The sequence below is a fragment of the Protomyctophum parallelum genome (assembly GCF_964188405.1).
Source record: "Protomyctophum parallelum genome assembly, chromosome: 19".
Taxonomy (NCBI): domain Eukaryota; kingdom Metazoa; phylum Chordata; class Actinopteri; order Myctophiformes; family Myctophidae; genus Protomyctophum; species Protomyctophum parallelum.
Window position 1 is genome coordinate 11568496 of NC_139717.1, and position 21253 is coordinate 11589748.

Here is a 21253-nt window from a genome sequence, read left to right on the forward strand (position 1 = left end):
TATATCATACAAAAATGTCAAAGAAGAGTGTAACTTTTAGGTCTGCAGTAATGCATTCACACACAAATATTATAGTTGTTGACGGATTGGAAAACTATTCTGGGAGTGATTTCCTTGCCTTACTGGCAGCATGCACAAAAAGACTGGCACTCATTCGTCGAGTGGTCAAGCAAGATCAGGTCGAGAATCACGCAATAATACACACACAATAGAAAAATATCGTAATGTACTTAAAATACATACTTGCAAATAAAATAAAGATTACAACTTGATGACATAAATCTGGCAAAACTTAAATTATTTCAATTAGAACTATAAATAGCGAAAAGCTGGGCTGTAGGTTGAGCAATAGCCTGTCAGCCAGTGTAAACAGAGCGTGGTAAAGTGCCGAGTCCTGTGTGTTGTCCAGATCTTATCTGTTCAGGGCAGGCAGGTGCCATCAGAGCAGCCTAGCTGGTGTTGACATTGGAATGGATTGGCAGACTGAGGTCATGCCACTTGTTTGGCAGATGCAGCACTGTATGCCATGGTGAACCAGCTGTGTGGAGTAGAGAAGAGTGTTGATCATCAATCTTTTGAATTTCAAAGAGTAATATGCATTACTCCACGGACCCCCATTTGATACGGATTTGTATCACTGGGACCGGACACCGGAGTGTCAGTGTTATCGAACTCTGAGAGTGTACAAGTGAAACCAAATGGTCCCCCTCGTACACTCTCAGAGTTACAGCCGTATAAGGGTCCATTTGGGCTCCTGGTGAACCACAGCGTGGGAGAGCAGAGGGGTTGACAGATAATGCCAGTTTGACTGACATCACCTCTCCTTTCCTCACAAACATTTTTTTTTTCATAATGGCAGTGAAACCGGAGACTGAGCATGTCTTTCACACGCTACTTAAGACACGCAAGACAAGAGAGGCTTTATTGTGAAAGAGGGGGAATGCACTGAGCGAATGATGAGTGCCCCTAACTTACTGTGATGGGCGTGGCCCAGTGTAATGGGAGCAATCCAGGACTCTTCTTTTGATACACACACACTCACCCCTTCTGGTCATTCATTTTTATATCTTTTATCCCTGCCTCTCGGCTGACTGAATTCAACACGTGTATATCCTTTTTGGGGAATGTAGACTGTAGATGTTTGTTTGTTTGTTTGTAACAATTTAACCCTTTAAATTAAAGGTTTTACATCTACTGTAACTATAAATGCACCAAGTTTCTGTGTGTGTGTGTTTGTGTGTGTGTGTAATCCACTCAAATCCACTCCACTCGAGAACCGTTCGCCCCACCGACTTCATATTCGACACACTCGTTCCACACCACCGCAGGGGTGTATGTGCCAGCTGTCGAGTCGGTCGGACCCACGGTTATCCAGAACCACCAACAAAAAGACCTCTGCCCGGGCTCTAAGGAGAGGACGATTATCGTGGTAACAAAAATCCCATACCGCCCCAGCCCTTAGCATCCAGTCCAGCCCTGGGTCCACACCCAGGGTTCTGTGAAATTCACCCTGTGAATTTCATCAGGGTGTTATGAACCACTCATCTTCTGACCATAATTGGATTTGCCGGCAGGTCTGAGGCAGGCACACTTCCAAGGAACTTACAGACTGTAAGCAAGGAAGTTCTATTCCTAATTCCAAGTGTCAAACGTAAACCATTACATAAGCAGAGGAAAGGGAAGTAGCCGGTCTTACCCGTGGCCATATGGACCCCTCCCAGGCACTGGTGGTCCGAGTGGCCAGAGGAGGAAGAGGCGTGGCCCCACAGGTCCAGAGCTAGAGAACAGTCCAGGAGCTCTGCGCCACAGACGCTGTCAAACACTAGCTGTTGGGACCAGTCAGAAACGGCCTTCCCTTTCAGAGTAGGGGTCTTCTGTACCACCTCTCTGCCCCCTGAGAGAGTCAGACACCTAAACACAAAACAAAAAAACAAGTCAAGTCAAATCAAATGCATTTTATTAGTATCATGGTCAGTGTCATATAAGTATCATGGTCAATATCATGGTCATCATGTCATGGTTAGTATCATGGTCAGTGTCATATAAGTATCATGGTCATCATGTCAGTGTCATGGTCAGTGTCATATCAGTATCATCAGCTTGTACTGTAGGCCGGGTATTTTGGCAAGTATATAAGGTTGAAAGTTGTTAAATACTCACTAGAAATGCATTAACACACACACTAACACACACACACACACACACACACGCACACACGCGCACGTACCCTTTCACGTAGATGCCCTGTCTAGTGTTTGCTTTAAAGGGAAGGTGTTTGGCTCCTTTGATAAGGACCGTCAGTTGACCGCCATCACGAGGCCCAGTGTCAACCCCTGTAAACAGTAAGACAAGGTTATTGTTCTATTTTACACAGACAAAGAGTTCTTATGACTTCTGGTGATGTGATCAAATAACAATGCCAAGTTGACCTACTTTGAACATATTTGTCTGTCTTCTTATAAAATATTGTTTTTGATGCATGCTTTTATCTGATTATATCACTCTAATGTTCTTTGTACAAGGACTAGTGAGATGATGTATTTTTTAAATCAAATGTTGTTATTATTGTTATTATCATCATCAGTGGTAGGCCTACTAAGTTCTAACCATGGCTTCGAGAGACAGAGGAGATCTGTCCCAAGATACTGAACTTGATCCTGAGCAGCATTTCTCCTCTGTTGTGCTCTACAGCTCCATCTTCTGGACATTCAGGCTGCTGACAGACACAGGAACACCAGCAGTATTTACCACACTTACCACATTGAAGTAAAAGTCCTGCATTCAAAATGTTATTCGACTGATTGGAGTACAAGTAAACAACTATTGGCATACAAATATAATTGCAGTACCACTATACAACTACCCAATATGCAGATCTCATAACCTATTGTATTGTAATTAGTGATGCATTAATGTGTTAATCATTAGGGCTGGTAAAGGAGGGGTTGATTTGAATTACTTTATGCTGCTGCCAGGTAACCCATACTGTACATAATGACACATCATCATATAAGAGTTTATGTATACTAATAATCAAAATCTGAAAAGACAAATTGTAAAACTACAACATTTTCTTCTGAGATTAGAAGTAGGCCTAGAAAGAAGGGAAAGATGGAAATAGTAATAGAAGTAATACAGAATACAGAATTATAATGTCACATTTTCCTACATTTTTAGTATGTTATATAGTCGAGCACACCAAACTAGTGCTGCGCCATTCTTGCTCAAATGTGAATCTCAAGTATTTGTGCAGCAATACACCCAACATAATCAGAATCCATTGACAAATCTCGTCTATCAATTATTCTGGGTTTCAACCAAACCTATTGACACTTTTCCCCGCCAACGCACTGGGGACAGAGTCGTGTGTGCGGCCCATCCGGTGGGATGCTACCACGGATGTAGCGTCACACTGTTTACACTTTACACGCTTGCATGGCCATGACTGTCGCCTCCCACTGTCCCACCCACATTCACAATAACAAATAGTAAACAACACTGACATTCATTGCTTGATTGATTTAGGTACATTTCACATGAAACCTAGGGTGGCCAGACACTCAGCGCATAACGATAAGACGTACAGGTCTGACCACCTCTTAAATGCAAAAAGCACTGTTTGATTTTACACTTGAGCGGCTCTGGGAGGCTGCTGGTGTGTTGCCATGTCTGTTCTTTTTCGTTAAAGTTGCTTGTAAATATTGGTAGTTGTACTTATAGTTGTGGTTGCTTTTCTTGTTTCTAAAGTGGTTATTTGGGCTTTTCTCCTAATGTTGTTTAAACCAGTGATCCTCACACAGCACATTGTCAAGGATCCCCAGATGAATGCATTTGCCCAACTAAGGACGGCTAATCCAAAAAATGTATTACATTTTTCCAAGATTACTTTTGAAAATAGCAGATCTACCAGCTCACAATGCATCACATTCATTCATTAAAACTATGACCTCTGACTGCAGGGGGGATATATAATGATCATTATAACAATAATGATTAATTAAAAAGAAGGAAGAACTTTGTGGACAATCAAAATATGTTTTTTTATTTTATTGTGGTGTCATTAAAATGAATCTGGATATGGCAGACTCACTATCTAGAAAATAAAAACATGGCACTTTATTTAAAATAGGTTACAGACCCCTGTTATATGCACTTCTTTTGGGATTAACTTATATACATATTTACTTGTTTCTATGAGACATGGCAACAGCGCTCTTCACGGTTGCTTTCTTAATAAAATGTTGAGATTAGAAACGGCCATAATTCTTTCATTTCTCAACCTTTAAAAAAAAAAAAACATCTCCATAATCCTTGGGAAATTTGCTTTCATACGCTGTATCACACCCGATTCAAGTCTTCTTCAATAAAATGCTACGAGCGAAGACAATATACCATCGGGGCCACAGCATTTGCAGCACGCATTCAACTCATTCCTTCATCATGACTTGAATGAATGAAATAAAATATAATAAACGTTATTTTCCCATGTGCTTGTGCAGAGATAGATTAAAAAAACAAATATGCCGAAAAGAAAGACTTCATTTAATGAGGAATGGATCAATGAACTAGAGTTCATAAAGAAAAGGGATTGACAGTTTCCATGCATTTTGCACTTTGTGTAGAACGGATATTGATCAGCAGCAAAAGTAAAGGCTCCATTGAACGGCATGCACTGACAGATAAACACAAGGCAAATGTGAAGAGTGCAGGAGCATCAAGCCTTTCAGTATTTTACCACTCTGTTGGAACACCGTCCTAATACCTATTGAGAACAGACTAACAGCAGCCGCCGGGAATGTGGGATGGGACGGGAGGGAAGCCTCTCCCCCGTGGGGGCGAGGCTTCCCTCCTCGTCACCTCCCGCGACCCCTCCCCGTGTGCAACCGGAACTGCCGCACACACAATCGCAATGCATTATGGGCTGTATGAAAAGTGTGAATAACCATCTAGTATTGGAGTCAGTTCATGCAGACCACTAGGGGGCGAGCCCAACTAATTTGGGCCATATACCCAAGTAACAACATCATACCAAAAAAATCATACCAAAGTACATTTTGAATTCTGTATTTTTAACTGTAACAGTGTGTTTCTATATTGCAGTATTGATACTTTTTCTCAAGTAAAACATTGAGTACACTGCTCTCTATAGATTAGAGCAGTGTTCACATGGCATACCTCTGGACACAGCGGGTACCACACGGAACCCTGTGGAGCCGCTTCCTCCGACCTCCAGTGCTCCAACGTGATCAGGACTTGTCCCAGAAGCACCTTCCTTTTCAGAGTGCCCGAGTGCCACACGGAGGCCTGCAGGGTCCTCTCATGCAGCAGGGGGCGCTCTATGTGATACTGTTGAAAGCCACATGGGGGGGAATGAAATGGAGAGCTGATGAGTGGTGGTAACTTTCGTTCTTTTCAGTGAACAGATCGGTCGTTCGTTCGTTCACTAAAATGATTAGTTAATTTCGTTAATTTCGGTCCTGTAAACTATAGGATCTCCCGCACGGACCATACTCTATGGCACGGACCATAGGGCACGGACCCACCAGTCACTCGAACGAGTCGTTCAATCATTGGCCGAGCCAGGCCGATCGTCCTTCCAGGCTATGGGATTTTCTCTGGGAGGGATGGGGTCTAATCTCCTCTTGTGCGGCTGAGAGTAGCCATTTTTTCCCCTACAGTCTATGGTAGTAGCAGAGTAGCACTGTCAATTAGCATCGAACATTTGCGCTCGTTATAGCTAAATACGGTATTAAAAAATTATGAATTACTAGTCCTTACCCGTTCTGAATATATGAACAGCAAATCATGTTCAGTGTGCGATGTAATAGATCACATTACTGATAGGGGGGGAATTGTTTACAGATGGTCTTGGGAAGTTGGGTTGGGCACTAAAGTATAGGCTAATTAAATGCTGTAGTACAATCATAAGTACACCATTGATGTGTGATGTAAATATGGTGGTGATATTCTGCCTATAAATGGAAGTTATTGAATATTTTCAAGTTCGGTGTTGGACTTTGTAGACGGTCCCTAACCGCTCACCGTCTGCTGCCCATGGAGATATAATAGTAGTACATTTAAACAGAAGAGAGCTAATTTACTCTTTGATGAATTGAACAAGGTGGTCCACCTTGTTCAATTCATCAAAGAGTGACAATCAATAAAGCAAGCATTAAAAGTCCACAGACTTGGCTGCCATGACGTCACAGGGGAGCATGAATAAAGCAAGCATTAAAAGTCTGGCTGCCGACATGACGTCACAGGGGAGCATGAATAAAGCAAGCATTAAAAGTCCACAGACTTGGCTGCCGACATGACGTCACGGGGGAGCATGAATAAAGCAAGCATTAAAAGTCCACAGACTTGGCTGCCGACATGACGTCACGGGGGAGCATGAATAAAGCAAGCATTAAAAGTCCACAGACTTGGCTGCCACATGACGTCACGGGGGAGCATGAATAAGTCCACCGTGGACCCTCTTGTAAACAAGTAATTCTGCAAACTGTTAATACATATTTCAATCAATCAATCAAAGTTTAATGTTTCTATGTTGATCATCATGACGTTGTTTGTTGCACTTGCAAGTAGTATTTGTATTTGCAACCAGAGGGCTACAAATACAGTAGCCCTCATCACCCTCATATTTGTAGCCCTCATCACTCAGCGATGAAAGACAGACATGAGACATTCCTGCTGTGCGTATCATGTTGTGGCTCAAATCAATATTTGCCGATTGAGTGAAAGCAGTGCTTGCGTTACCTGTAATGTTTCATTATAAACCGGGTCAGTAGTGTTCCTCTTGACGCTGGTCTTCATCTTGCCACTCTGAGCCTTATCTGGCAGCAAGTAAATCTTGACATATCTACACAATGAATCAGAGATTGAGGAAGTTACACTGAATTGAATACACAGAGACCACAATGGAAACAAGCCCTTGAGGTGTTTCCTTTTAGCATTATATTATTGCATTGTACGTTTTTGACAACCTAATGTATGAAATATTTGTTTTTGATGACAATATATTTTGACATTTGATGACATAGTCATACAGTACACTTGTATTGCCTACCAGACTTATTATGTGCAAAAGGTTAGCCGTCCGTCCGTGCGTGTGTGTGGCCAATCTCACAAACTGCTGGACTGATCATTGCCAAACTGTCTGCATGCTGCCAGTAGGCCAACTTTTCTTTTTAATAAATCAGTGCAGCTGAACACTCTTTTGTGTGTGTATTTTACAATGAAAAGTATTAAAAAGCGCTTCCGACTAAACCTCCTATTGGATCGTCAAACTGTCGGTGAAAACCACCTAACTCTAAATGTGGAGGTAATTTGACAAAGTACTACAACACTACTCACGGGTGACACTTCGTCCTCTTGACGTCTCCATGGGAGAGGTTCCTACAGCCGCCCACCGTCACCTCCAGACAGGAGCTGTTGGAGTTGTAGAGCAGCAGTAGCTGCAGGTCTCCTGTCACACGGTGAGTCTCTGTGTGCAGACCACATTCTGTACTGATGCTGCTGGTGCTGCCCTGCAGAGCAACAACACACAGACACCATGCTTCACAGCTCTCGTGTTTTAAAACACAGTGCTTCACATAATCTCCTGGTTTAATATCCGCTAGAACAAAACACACTACGTCTCTATTGTCATGTACTAGAATTGATTATAAAAAACATGATATGACATGATACTGACTGTTATGTTATAATCATGAGTTGCCCATGTCTGTGTAGCCTACTTGAACTTGAGATACAGTGTACTTGATATGTATTGTGTACTGCCTGAACTGTAGCATACTTTATAGATAGGCTACGAGAGACATCTCAGCGGCAGAAAGGTCAGCCTTGCTGGAGTAGGCACGTTATGTCTCATATCTTGTTGTCACGTCATTATGATCCAGCACTATATATGTTCCTGTTTGTGTAATAAACTTTGTGAACCTTTAGCGTGATACTGTCTCGTGTCGCGTTATTGTTCTCGCCGCCGCAGTCGCCGTACCGAAGGAATACTTCAACCGGATCTTCACACACCACCCAGCTTGCACACACTACCCGACCATGATACTGATGATACTAACATGATACTGTGCTACTGAATGATACTGACACTAATGTAAGAATCACAATTCTTATTATCTACGATTCAGAAACGATTCACAATGTTCTCTCCATTTTTATATATAATATAATAAAACTCACTGCTTCTCATCTGCTTCTCATCTATTGTTTTAAATTCAACAAATGGCATATGTACAGTATACTATTTATAGAGAGAGTGGGGATTTTGAACAAATGGTCATCTAGAATACCGCTATGTCTTTGAGCCAGTGGTGTTTGAACAGATGACCTTGATGGAGCTTGAACAGCATGCTGAGCCACTGCATGCTGTTCCATCACAGTGTGAAAGAGGCTGTGTAAACGTCTCTTCCACTACTAATATTTGGTAGAATACACATGTATACAGTATGTGTATGTCATCATCATGGTATATACTATTTTGATGACCACACATGAGCCTTTAATTATTCAAGTGATGAACACACTAGGTATTAAAGTCATGCTATAGTAGGCTGTCCCCAACGTTCCCTGAGAAGTTGGCTTTCTAAATACATTTTAAGTTCAAGTACAGAGGAACTGAAAGCGAGGGAAGCGTTTCAAGCTTCCGTGTGTAGTACTTTAGATTTCTAAATGTACTGTAGTTAATGTCAGAGTAATGAGGCTTGAACTTGCAATCTTAGCATTGGCCAAGTGCTAAACACAGCTGCCAGCTACATCTCTACACCATCGTTCCTCTGGGAACTGGCTCTGATCTCACATTTATCGTGGGAGGGTTTGAACTCACAGCCTGAAAGTCTTGAGCCACTGATCTCTGAAAACAACATCTGCTTGTTCTCTAAGAAGTTTTCACTTTCAAGGAGCAATTAACTGACGCAACAAATGGGGACTGTCTGCAACAGACCAGCATTTTTGAGTGGTCCAACCACTCCTATAGACAGCTATGTGTGTGGCTGTGTCACTGCCCCTGGGTCCCTGGGTCCGAGCACGTGATAGCGTGTTCATGCTATAACGTCACTGGTGTCACTGTTGCACAGCCTAACACACAGACATCCCTATTCTGGGGAGAACATTAGCTGAAAATAGCAGATCTACAAGCTCACAACGCCTCACTCACAACACAGACGCATTGTGAGCTTGTACAGTAGATCGTCTATTTTCAGCCAAGAGGTTTCGTGTACAGGGAAAAATGTGTATGCGTAGATATAGTGTTTTCTATCATCATTGGAATCAATCACAGGATGCTGCTTGTACACAGGTGTTTCCTTTCATGTTTCTGTGTTCATCAGATGAGAGAATGAATGTACTCACTCTCTTCCCTCCGGAGTAAACTTCAACTTCATCTTCCATCCCGGTAGAGGAGCCTGACTGGTCACTGTCCTTGTTTCTCCTGAACAGATTGGGGAGACTGGGGACTTTGGTTAGCTGACGAGAGAGAGAGAGGGAAAGAAGTGAACCCTCAATTAGTAGAAAACTCTAGATTAACCACTTGAACTCCAGCATCCATATTCTGGGGGGGAACATCTCCAAATGATCCAGAAAGCCTTGGTCTTCAACCAGCTCAAAATGTCACATGTCTCCCTCCTTCTCCGCTCCCTCCAGTCAATTGGCTCCCGGTTACTTCCCACACAGTAATAAAGTATAAAACACTGATGTTGGCCTACAAAGCATGTCTTCAAAGTTTGATCCAACACTACACATCCTTGCTTACTGCAACATGCCTAAATTGTAAATGGTACATTGATACATTTGTTAAAGAAGAGGTCATCAAATTATTGGCTTAATGGAAAATGAATCTCCATTAATTGATAGAAAATGTGTCATTCTTTGGGTGAACTACTCCTTTAATATCACGTATCAGGGATGTGTGTGCATACTTTGGTAGATTTGATGATGTCACTGTCTGAGCGGCTCTGACGGCCGGCACGGTTGGATTCTGTCCAGGTGCCGTCCACCGTCAGCAGACCCAGGTCTCCTCTCACGTCGTTCTGGGACTTGGAAACCTCTGCATTTAGAAACGATAAAGAACACTTTATCCCAGAGCTTGGAGATCCGCTAATTTTACTTATTTGTTTTTATTAAAAAACAATTAAATCCTGAAATGTAAAGATTTTGGACATTATATGATGTTTCCACCCGACAGAGACAATTTGTATGCCCTAATAAGATGAGCAATTGAAACAATTATAAGGGGGATGTTTACTGGAGCTTTTAGAACGTACTAGGGATGTGTAAATGTGTCCAAAATGAAAATCGATTTGTATAATTCAATATTAACGATTAATCGATTAATCGTTTTGGGGGGGGGGGATTTTTTTTTTTTAATGAACCCTACAAATAAAAAAAATCTTCCCCCCAAGGGGTACCTAAGTCAAAAAAGTTTGGGAGCCCCTGATGTAGTTGATTAACAATAATTGTAACTCTTGAGAGTTAATAAGGGTCCATTTGGTTACTAACTCCATCTTTTAAATGGGACCACTGGTGGTCCCTGGACCACTGTTGATCCAATTGATCACCATAGCAACCCCAGCCTAGGCCTGATTAGGTAAATTCCCAACACCTGCTAAATCCTCCAAACCTGTATATTGATTGGAATCAATCTCCACTCACACTCCTCTCATGCAGCTACACAGACACATCCCAGGCACACTTTGGTAGGCCTATAGCCCTGTCCTGTTTGGATGACAATATTGCCTTTCCAACAGATTTTCATTAAAAAAAAAAAAAAAAAAAAAAAACGATTATCGATTATTAATTTTCATAATCGATTTCGGGTCCTATCAACGATAATCGATTAATCGATTAATCGGACCCATCCCTAGAACGTACAAGTTCTAAGTACAGTCGGTAACTACTTGTAAAGCACAACATGATGTGTGCTGATGACTCCTCACAGATTGTCATTGATGATCAGTCTGTTAACGTCATTTCCTTTGCGTGTCTGAGAGAGCTTATCGATCATATTATGACTGATAGCATCCAGAGGAAATGCAGCGCTGTGCTTCCACTGTGATGCGTTCACTCCTATCTGTCCATCAGATTAACCTACAACCCTAGCAAGATCCTGAGTGTCCATTTCACCCAGTGGTTTAATTTCAACCCTTTTCATATCACCGTCAATTCATTATTCAGCATTTGAGCTACGGACCACCAGATGACATTTAGCCTCTCAGACCCAAAACTTTGAATATTTCGTTGGATATGATTTTGTCCACAATTGCATGCTATATTGATGTGGTACCATAGGAGAGATAACAGGCAAACATTGAAAATTACAATTCTTCTGCATTCTCTAATTGTGTATGTAGACTTCTTGTCAATTAAACATACTAGCCCTTACCCGTTGTAAGATATTGTAGGCCTATACTACTAAAGAGCAGGAGAGGTAGGGAGACCTCTGTTATTAAGAGTCTATACCAAGGATTACTATCAGAATACAGAGCCTCAACATTTGAACCAAACACCTTTTTTCGTACAAAAACATATGACTTACAGCCCCTTTAACTCATAGTGTTTATATGTAACCAAATGGACCCATGAGGGGCCATTTGGTTACATATTAGAGTTAAATGAGTAAGTACTCAGTCCTTCATCTGTCACACTTACTTTTAATATGACTAGTGATGAATGACACCATCACGTCCTCCATAGACTTGGTAAAAGGTTTTGAGTTTTTTAAGTCCTCCATAGACTTGGTAAAAGGTTTTGAGTTTTTTAAGTCCTGTAAATAAAGACATGGTGTTTAAGGCAACAGCATGCAAGTTGTTGTTGAATAAGGCCCAGTTTACTGTAGCCTAAGTCTTAGGACGGAGTCGCATGCACACAGAAAACAGACAAGGTTGTGGATTGGCTGTTTTAGCTGTGCTACTCCGCCAAGCATAAATCCGGCAAAATGGTAGAATTGATTCCAAGTAAAATATGAATTAATAAAGTTTACTACTAATAAATAAAGTTTACTACTACTACTACTAAGTAAAATATTACCCAAGATCTGCCGAAGGTTGTGCAGTCAAAAGGAGGAGTTGGTGGAACAACAGATATTTTTTGGCTGTAAAATAGGGAAAGAATATGTATTTATAAATGGGTCATTTTATGATTGAATCCACTACAAAATAACCAATGAAAGATATACAGTATATATCATGTATTCATTATTAGTTATATCTTGATTAATTATTGAATACTTAAAAAATGTAAACAGCACAGGTACATTAAACACAAAAATGTCCTGGGGACCACAATCCATGGTGGTCCTAAAAACTAAATTATTCGATGATCTTACCTGGGCTTCGGGTATGACTTTAATATTGTCTCTCCAACTGTCTCGTGTCTGTCTGTAAACAATATAAATATGATGACTCAGCAAACATTGCACTTGTTTTTTTTGTTTTAGGGGATTTTATAACAAGTACATTTAGGTCCAAAACTATGCCAGGCAGCATCCATTTTTGGCAATGGCAACAGCCCCTAATTTTCAATTTCAAAACAATTTGGGGACAGATTCAACAGTTTAAACATATCCACCTAGTTTGATGATATTTTGGCAAAAAGTGGTGGAATAATAATAATCTTTATTGTCCCGAAGGATATTTGTCTTCACAATCTGTTCAACACCCATATCAAAAACAACACAGAGCACATAACACCAAGACAATACAAAAAACTAAAACAAAACATGAGGTCCCCACTGTGTACAGAACCATCCTATCGGCGGGGCAGTTTGTTTAATGCCGCGATGGCTGAGGGGACAAAACTCCTACTAAAACGGACCTTTTTCCATGGCAAGGTTCTGTATCTTTGTCCAGATGGCATGAGGTTAAAGAAGCGATACAGAGGATGGTCAGTGTCATTTGATATCGAGAGTGCTAGTCGTGTGATGGCCTTATTGTTCATATCAGAAAGTGTGGGTGTAGGAAGTCCGATGATTTTGGAAGCAATACGGGTGATACTGAAAAGTTTGTTCCCATTAGGCATGGACAGTATGGTGTAGAAACATGCAGAACAGTACAACAGAACAGGTAGAATATTGCTTTTGTACAATAATAGCAGAAGATGAGGAGCAACAGATAATGGTCTTAATTTACGGATTACATGGAGTCTTTGCTGAAAGCGTGACTGGATAGATGTAATGTGTTGATCAAACGTAAGTCTATTGTCCAGTGTGAGTCCAAGATATGTGAAGCTGTCAACCTGTTCTACTGTTTTACCATTAATGAGGAGTGGGTTAAGTCCAGTGTGGGGGGTTGTTTCAATGACCAGTTCTTTTGTTTTGACCACATTCAACTCTAGATAGTTGTCAGTGCAAGTGAAAGTGAGGAAGGCACTTGCATGGAGGGCCCTGAATGGCATGACCAGTGTATGGAACTCCAATCTCCCCCGACAAATCAAACTCAGCTTCTTCTACGCAACAGTGGAGTCTGTTCTCCTATACGGCAGTGAATGCTGGACCCTGAAGACAACCCTGCAGAAGTCCCTTGACGGGTGCTACACCAGAATGCTGCGTGCAGTACTTAACATCAGCATGACTGTACATGTCACTAACAAGACTCTGTATGAGGGATTACCAAGGGTGAGCCAGAAAATAGCAGCCAGGAGAATGAGACTAGCAGGACACTGCCAAAGGCATCAAGAACTGCCAGCCAGCAAACTGGTGCTCTGGGAACCAACACACGGGCATCGATCACGAGGACGCCCCACGCTAACATACGTGGATGTACTCAAGAGCGATGCAGGAGTGCAAAGTACCAACGAACTGGCCGGATGTATGGAGAATCGGGATGACTGGAAACGACGATGGAGGGCTCGTCTGAGGACGACCTAGAGTGCACCACTGTGTGGAATGAGAAATGGTATTCTGATAGACCGTAATAGAGTTATTGTCATGGAGCAGTCCGAGAATGGCAGTGTCATCAGGGTATTTAAAGTATGTGATGTTAGTGGGTGAGGGGCTAATACAGTCATTTGTGTATAGAGTATAGAGGAAGGGGCTGAGGACACAGCCTTGAGGGGCCCCTGTGTTGGTGATAGCAGTTGATGATGTACCTACTTTAACTGTTTGTGGTCTATTGCTCAGGAAGCTGTGAGTCCAGTGTATGAGAAGTGGGGGGATGTTGAGCTGATGCAATAGGCATTGACCGCATAAATGTAAGGCATTAGGCCTACTTGGTAGCTTGCACTGCCTTCAAGACTTTGCTATCCGCTGGCAATGATGTATAATTCAATTAAAGTAGTGTACACTACATAACCCTATACTGTACATACACTACAATCAAATAGACAAAAGATATATAGGGGAATCATACATTATTCAACAATCTATGTACCGGTAGATGTAATGTTACTCTATCTAGGGAATATGAATAATGACTGGTTTATGCATGCAGCCACAACAGTAAACTACTAACCTGTGCCAGCTGGAAATTTCTTAGCTTGTTCGTCTAGAAACCACTGTCCAGACCTGATCTTAACTTCCCTAGAAGAGACAAGCATGATGTCAACCATGAGGCAGCCAGAAACCAGTGGTTTTGTTAAAACTAAACAAATAGCCTATTAGACAGACACAGAATATGCAGCAATAATAGTGTTTGCATGGCCATGTAATCAGCAGATCTGTAAAGTAATATGTTACTCTAGTTACAGCATTAGAAATGGTTATTTTCTTCCTATAAAAGCAAGTCTCTAGTAGTAGGACAACGCTCCACACGTCCCAAACTCTTCTCCCTTCTGGCTCCAAAACTGTGGAATGCACTTCCCATTGCAGTCAGAACTGCAGCATCACTCCCAATCTTCCGCCGTAGCCTGAAAACCCACCTTTTCAGACTCCATCATGGCCCATAGCACTTACCCTAACCCCTTAGATAGCATTTATGTTGGCTTAGATAGCATTTTATACAGACTTATAGCATGTTATGTAGACAGCACTATAATTGTATTGTATTTAGTCATAGCACGCCATAGTACATATGTATAGCATAGTAGTAAATATGTATAGTTTATATGTATAGTGTATGTATAGTTTCATTATATAGATATTCCACTGTTACTTTCTTAGCTTACGCATGTTTCATGATAAATACTTTTATGTGATGTATTCCCATGCTTTTGTTCTTGCTTAAATGTAAGTCGCTCTGGATTAAGAGCGTCTGCTAAATGCCTAAATTGTAAATTGTAAATTGTAGTCTCCTTCGTGCATGATTTATGAATCCCACCACAGAGATGATTGGCTCCTGGTCAAGTATAGTTTTACTGATGTTATAACCTAACCCTAGGGTTAGGGTTAAGATTAGATTTAGGTATAGTTTTACTGATGTTAGGGTTAGGGTTAAGATAGCTCTGATCCATAGCTCTAATGCGTTTCATTTAGAGCTATGTTACTCTCAACTTCCGCCGCTTGCATGAATGCAGACCAGCCTCTCCTCTTTAGCGTAAATAAAAAGAACGTTTTTGCTACTCACCAAAACAAGGCGAGTTGTGTCATTAGAAAGCCTACTCACCTTAGTGGACGCACTGAGCCCCCCACCACACGTATAAACTGTACTTTTTGGCCAAAAGGGGATTTTGTTTCCACCGGGAAAAAGATACTTTTAGTTACTCCACTGCGCCTTCTACCGATATTGCCCAGAGAATTGCCTCATAGAGAATATTTTTCCTCCGGTGTTAGGGTTAGGGTTAAGATTCGATTTAGGTATAGTTTTTTAGGTATTTACTGAGGTTAGGTTTAGGTGCTCAAGTAAAGTACAAATACCTCAAAGTTGCACTCAAGTACAGTACTTGAGTAAATGTACTTAGTTGCTTTCCAAACATATCTCTTACCTGTAGGCGTGGCAGACGGTGCACTCCCAGTCCACGGTGGACGCGCCCACGCGACACCTGCTGCAGATGCGGTGGCTGCAGCCGCGACACACCGCGCCACAGTTCCACAGCTTCCCCAGCGGCCTCTGGCAGCGAGCGCACGTCCTCTCACTGTACTGTCTGCTGAAGCTCTTGGCTCCTTTCCTCCTGATCTCCATCAGCTCATATCTGAGTCTCCTGGGATGAGGGTGGAAGAGGGAATAGCACTATTACTACGCCTCACTCAGCACGCACGCACTTTCAGTTCACGCATGTTGCATTATCAGTGTGGATAAATTCTTAGATATCGCTGCACATGCGGCACTATACCTATACAGTACAGTACAGTACAGTACAGTACAGTACAGTACAGTACAGTACAGTACAGTACAGTACAGTACAGTACAGTACAGTACAGTACAGTACAGTACAGTACAGTACAGTACACACCACTTCACGCCAGGGTATTGGTCAATAATAATTTCTCACCGTATCCTCTCCTCTTCAGCGGTGCGCAACAGTCGGTCTCTGTGAAGAACTTCCAGCACACTCTCTCTCTCACGAGCCTGGAGGAGACTCAGATCCATCCTTAACGCTCTCTGTCTCTCTCTCTCTCTCTCTGATCTTCCACTAATTGTCGTCCAACCTCTCTCCGTTTCGATGTTCCTCCCTCTTATGCTGACTGACTGACTGGATGATCAAAGGACAGTGCTCAGTCTTTAGATGTGTGGATCCATGCTTTGTAGCCTGAGAACAAAGTGAAACAAAACAACAGAATTGGGTTATCTTTCAGAGGCATAGAGCTATAGTTGTCTGTGAGGCATCCCAGAAGACCGCTGTACTCCCTGCGCTGCTGCTCTCGGACAGTCAGTCAGCATCACCTCTCTAACCCAAACATAAAGGCTGTGGTAAAGGCAGGGCAGTCTGGTCAACACTAACCTATTCTCAATAGCAACTGAAAAGGTTGACTGCTGCAAGAAGTGTCAGAAACGGCAGCCAACCAGACAGATAAACCATGAGCCAGTCAGTGTTGCCCTCACAGTAAACACAGTAGCTATAGACCCATTGCAGCAGATAATCCACTGACCTTTGGAGCAAGCATGCAGCCACATTGCACTGTGGAGAGAGATCACCCAACCAGTTTGATGGACTATTGAGCAGGACTTGCTCTATGGTGAGCAGTCTTATAAGGTTTTCACAAGCCCCCCCCCCCCCCCCCTCCCCACCACACACACACACACACACACACACACACACACACCCTGCACACATCCTCTCCTATGCTACCGACACAGTGCTTTGTTCAGGGTTCTTAGTCATGCTTGGCCTGACCACAGGCAGCCCACATGGGGAGATCACCTCGCGTCGAGGGTCCGCCACATGCAGTTGTGATGATTCAGCAGGCAGGCCTGCTCTATAGTGCAGGCCTTCCATTATTATTCCATTAAAAACGACTGGTGTGTCTTTTTGTATTTTGAGCTAGGACCATTTTTTTATCCATTTGGAAATAAATAAAATCATGACTTGAAGAGCCATTGAAATGGATAATCTGATCTTTAAAATTTGACAACTTGTTTTAAATGCGCGTGCGTGGGGGGGGGGGGGACGGACGACGACTGGTACAGTAGGCTACATATCATGAGAGAGAGATTATAATGGATGGCTGGTTGTCAGCCTGTTAGGAGATAACATACAGTCCCTGCTATTATCCAGAGTTACCAGCCGGCCATTAAATACAATCAGTGTCACTTATGAGAAGGTCTGTGGCTCGCAGCGGGAACTGGGCCTCGTCTCGTTTCTCTTCTTTCCAGCAGACATCATGCCACAAGTCAAACATACAGTACCTATAACCACTTGAACCCCATCTTCCAGATTCTGGGATTCGAACGTTCAGCGAAAATAGCTCACAGCCGATCTACACACTCGCATTGCAATGTTTTGTGAGCTTGCAAATCTGGTATTTTCAGCACAGAGATTTAGTGTAGAGGGGAAAAACTCAGAGGGTATAACAGTATACAACTGACACACACACACACACACACACCCCCCCCCCCCCCCCCATCTGGGAACAATTTACATGCATTATAAGATGCATACTGTAGGTATTAATGCTGTGACTAAGAACTAAACTGATGTCACACACCCCTTTGCGACTCAGGTAGTGTGTGGGTAGTATCATTTTATCATAATGAGCTTATATACAAGAAGTGACACAGCGAGTCACACCAGTGCTATAGCAGTAAAGGATGACGTGCCTGGGTTAACATGTGAAATCAAAAAAATCAGTGTGACCAGCGTGAGAAATGACAATGTGTAATTTCCCACCCAGCAGTTCCAGGAAGAGCGACACTATATAGACCCACAGATATGGTTTGGCAACATGACACAATTTAAGCCAACACTTTAACCATAGCCTAAATTCAAAACCGAAACACCAGTTGTCATGGTGGAAGATTGACTGTAGTTAAAACAAGAATTGATCAATTATCAATTAATTACCAGCTGCCTTATTATAACTGCAGAATTGTGCTATGAAATGTAAATATCTGTGTCTATGTGTATTTGTGTGAGTGGAAACAAATTAAAGCACTACACAAAGCCAAAGGTCCTGCTAAAAGCATATAGTAAACCAGTCCAAAAGCAAATTAATGTAATCTGTCTCATATAGGTCTTTATATTTCCCATCTCCTCACTAGAATCAACATCTTCTATAAACACACAAAACAGTGCATCGCCATTTGGACACACACACACACACACACACACACACACACTGCAACGAGGAGCCATGCTGATCTGCAAACGCAGAACATGTCGCCTGACTCCCCTCCGCAACCCGTTGTGAGCTTGTAGATCGATCGGCTATTTTCAGCACACACGGAAATATTCAGACACACACACACACACACACACACGTGTCTGCTTCGCAGTACTTTACCTGGGTTAGCTTGCGTGTTGTACATGAAAGTTGACATAAGAATCCCTTAGTGAAATACACGCCCCCCCTCATCTAGACTGAGTGGCAAAACATTGAGCAGCATGGAGTGTTGGAAGCGCTCGTTGGAAGTGCATGATTTCTTTCTACGCCTGCCTCTGATTGGCCTACCGACGACACTGCCCGTCTTCCGAGATGCAAGGGTACTCTGTGGTGGGAAATAATACAAGTACAAGAGAGTGGCAACACGCGACAGTAACTTGTAACTTTAAGTTTTGTAGAAGAGCTCCCGACCGGATCATACAGACTTTTGAAACAGATACAAGGCTTTCCTCCGAAGTGGTGGAAAGCCTGGTGAGGCGAGGTTACATGCTGGATAGCCTGCAGCAAGGTTCTTTTTGCAGATAAGTAAGCATGGGATGGGACCGAGGCTACGAGGTTACTCCGTTGTGTGAAATAAATAAATATCTTTTTAGTATTAGTTTACTATAATTAGATTAATACACGATAATCAACACTAACACTTTAATGCGTACCACCCGTTTCTAAATGTCACATAATGCAGGAGGCAGCAAAATGTTGTGTTATTGAAAACAAGCACTTCCAAACTCTATTAAAAACATATATAATCAAATGCAGGACATTTCTTAGCTCATAACGTTTCTATGGTAGATCTTTATGAAACAAAAACTTTGCAGATAGAAAGAGGATAATTCAAGCTTTTCGTACAGCTGCAATGTTGGAGAGTTTAACATTGTTTAATGCAATCAGACAGGACTTTTCTGTTTGGATGAATGGGCTGGCAAGGCCAGAAAGTCATTTTTTTGCCACTCTGTGAGCGTTCCCGCATAACTTCCAGGTACGATGATGTCTCGCGCATACCCTCTAGTCTATAGGCAGAGAGATGGGCTAGACTAGAAGCTAAAAGTGTCTGGTTGCCTAGCCTCGGTACCAGGCTTTCATTTTTGTTGGTGCAAAAATTTAAAGCCTGGAGGAACGCATTGGACGCTCTGATCTAAAAGTGGGAGACAACCCTTCCGGGTGGGCGTCGCTCCAAATGATGTGACGTAGCGCTGCACTAGGGGGGAGAGGAGGGGCCGGGGGTGACGGACAGATCGATGAGATCCAATCAGGGCGTGCGCAAATCTGAGCCGCGACCCGCCCCTCTAGACCAGAAACCTAACACGTTAGCTCAGGCTACTGGTTGCCTAACTTGCTGGCTGCAATACTATCCCATTGGCTGAGAGGTCGCCAATCAGAAAGATAGGAGACTACGGCAGCCAATGAAATGATAAGTTGCCACTACTAAAATAGCCCAGCCTGCTTCCAACAGCTGGTAAAAAAGTGAAATGATCCTGATTCCCTTGTTAATGTCATAGCACCCATACATTTTTGGAATTATATGATGGCTTTATGAAGTTTCAATTTCAAGTCATTTCAATGGATGTTTTTTAAATCCCTCTCAATGCTCAATATTAGCACATGCCTTCAAAAATAATAGAACATTCATAAACACAATTACTACATGGATTCCTGATTCACGGCATAATGAAAGATATGATATAAGCTACAGCCTAATATAATAAATCAGTTCAGTCTATTGTCTGCTCCATGCATGAAATGATAGACTAAAGTCACTAGATTTATAGTAGAGTGACATAAGAATCCAGACAGTATGTGTTTAGTTGTGTCAACTTAGCCTGGCATGACCAGACTAATGTAGGGATTTATTTTTTTCCCTGTGGCAACAATTCTCTGAAGCTACTTGTATGCTCCAAGTCTTAGGACAAAAAACAAACAAGGTGCATCCATTTTCAATTATGAAAATTAACTTTGAGTATAGTGAAAAGAGAGAAAATAAGTAACTAAGAGTATAGTGGCAGACTGGCAGTCCAATAGCAGTGTTACAGAAATAAACAACAAAATCCTGAATGCAATCTGTACATTATGACCTGCATGTCAACAGCTCAGGAAACCAAGTGAAAGTCAAAAAGGTTGCATGCAAAGATCTTACCTCTGCAGGGCTCCTCACAGCTCTGAGTGCATGGTCAACCTGTCTGAGGATGTGGCATATTCTACATACCCTGTATAGTGTATATCTACAGGAAAACACAGAAAACATGTTCCTTCCTGCCACACACCCAAATTTGTGTGTGAGGAGGTGCTTGCAGCTCCGCTGTATGATGGTGACTGTTGGTGAAATAGGTTTATAAGAAATAAGTCACAACTGGCATTTCTAGAACTGTAAAAACATCGATGCACCAGGTTTACTTGACTTGGGAAGGCCTATTTTGTTCCCCTAGTCAGTGGCAGACTAGTTTCTGTTTACACACCTGCTCTTTAATTGGAACCAATCACCTGCAATATAGTCATGCCCTAATGAAGGCTGCTGCTGTGTAGGCCTAGGCTATGCCATATAATACATAACAGCAT

General features: G+C 42.2%; 1 protein-coding gene across 1 annotated transcript; it reads right to left on the reverse strand.

Annotated features, from left to right (window-relative positions):
- Positions 1-271: 271 nt before the first annotated feature.
- sytl3 (synaptotagmin-like 3) lies at positions 272-20847 on the reverse strand. Its single transcript, XM_083790109.1, has 16 exons — positions 20835-20847; positions 16375-16623; positions 15868-16083; positions 14460-14527; positions 12338-12389; positions 12040-12103; positions 11662-11737; positions 9933-10060; positions 9367-9480; positions 7357-7529; positions 6760-6862; positions 5176-5346; positions 2608-2716; positions 2228-2333; positions 1697-1911; positions 272-538 (listed from the first exon to the last, which is right to left on the reverse strand). Exons 2-16 carry the CDS (start codon positions 16470-16472, stop codon positions 450-452), a joined length of 1782 nt encoding a protein of 593 aa, XP_083646235.1. The 5' UTR covers positions 16473-16623; positions 20835-20847; the 3' UTR covers positions 272-449.
- Positions 20848-21253: the final 406 nt, after the last annotated feature.

Coding starts and splice junctions, on each gene's coding strand:
- sytl3 (XM_083790109.1), bottom strand. CDS start 16,472: ATGGATCTGAGTCTCCTCCAGGCTCGTGAGAGAGAGAGTGTGCTGGAA. Junction 1,912..2,227: donor CAGGGCATCTACGTGAAAGG/GTACGTGCGCGT, acceptor TTTTGTGTTTAG/GTGTCTGACTCTCTCAGGGG. Junction 539..1,696: donor AGGGGTCCATATGGCCACGG/GTAAGACCGGCT, acceptor TACTCCACACAG/CTGGTTCACCATGGCATACA.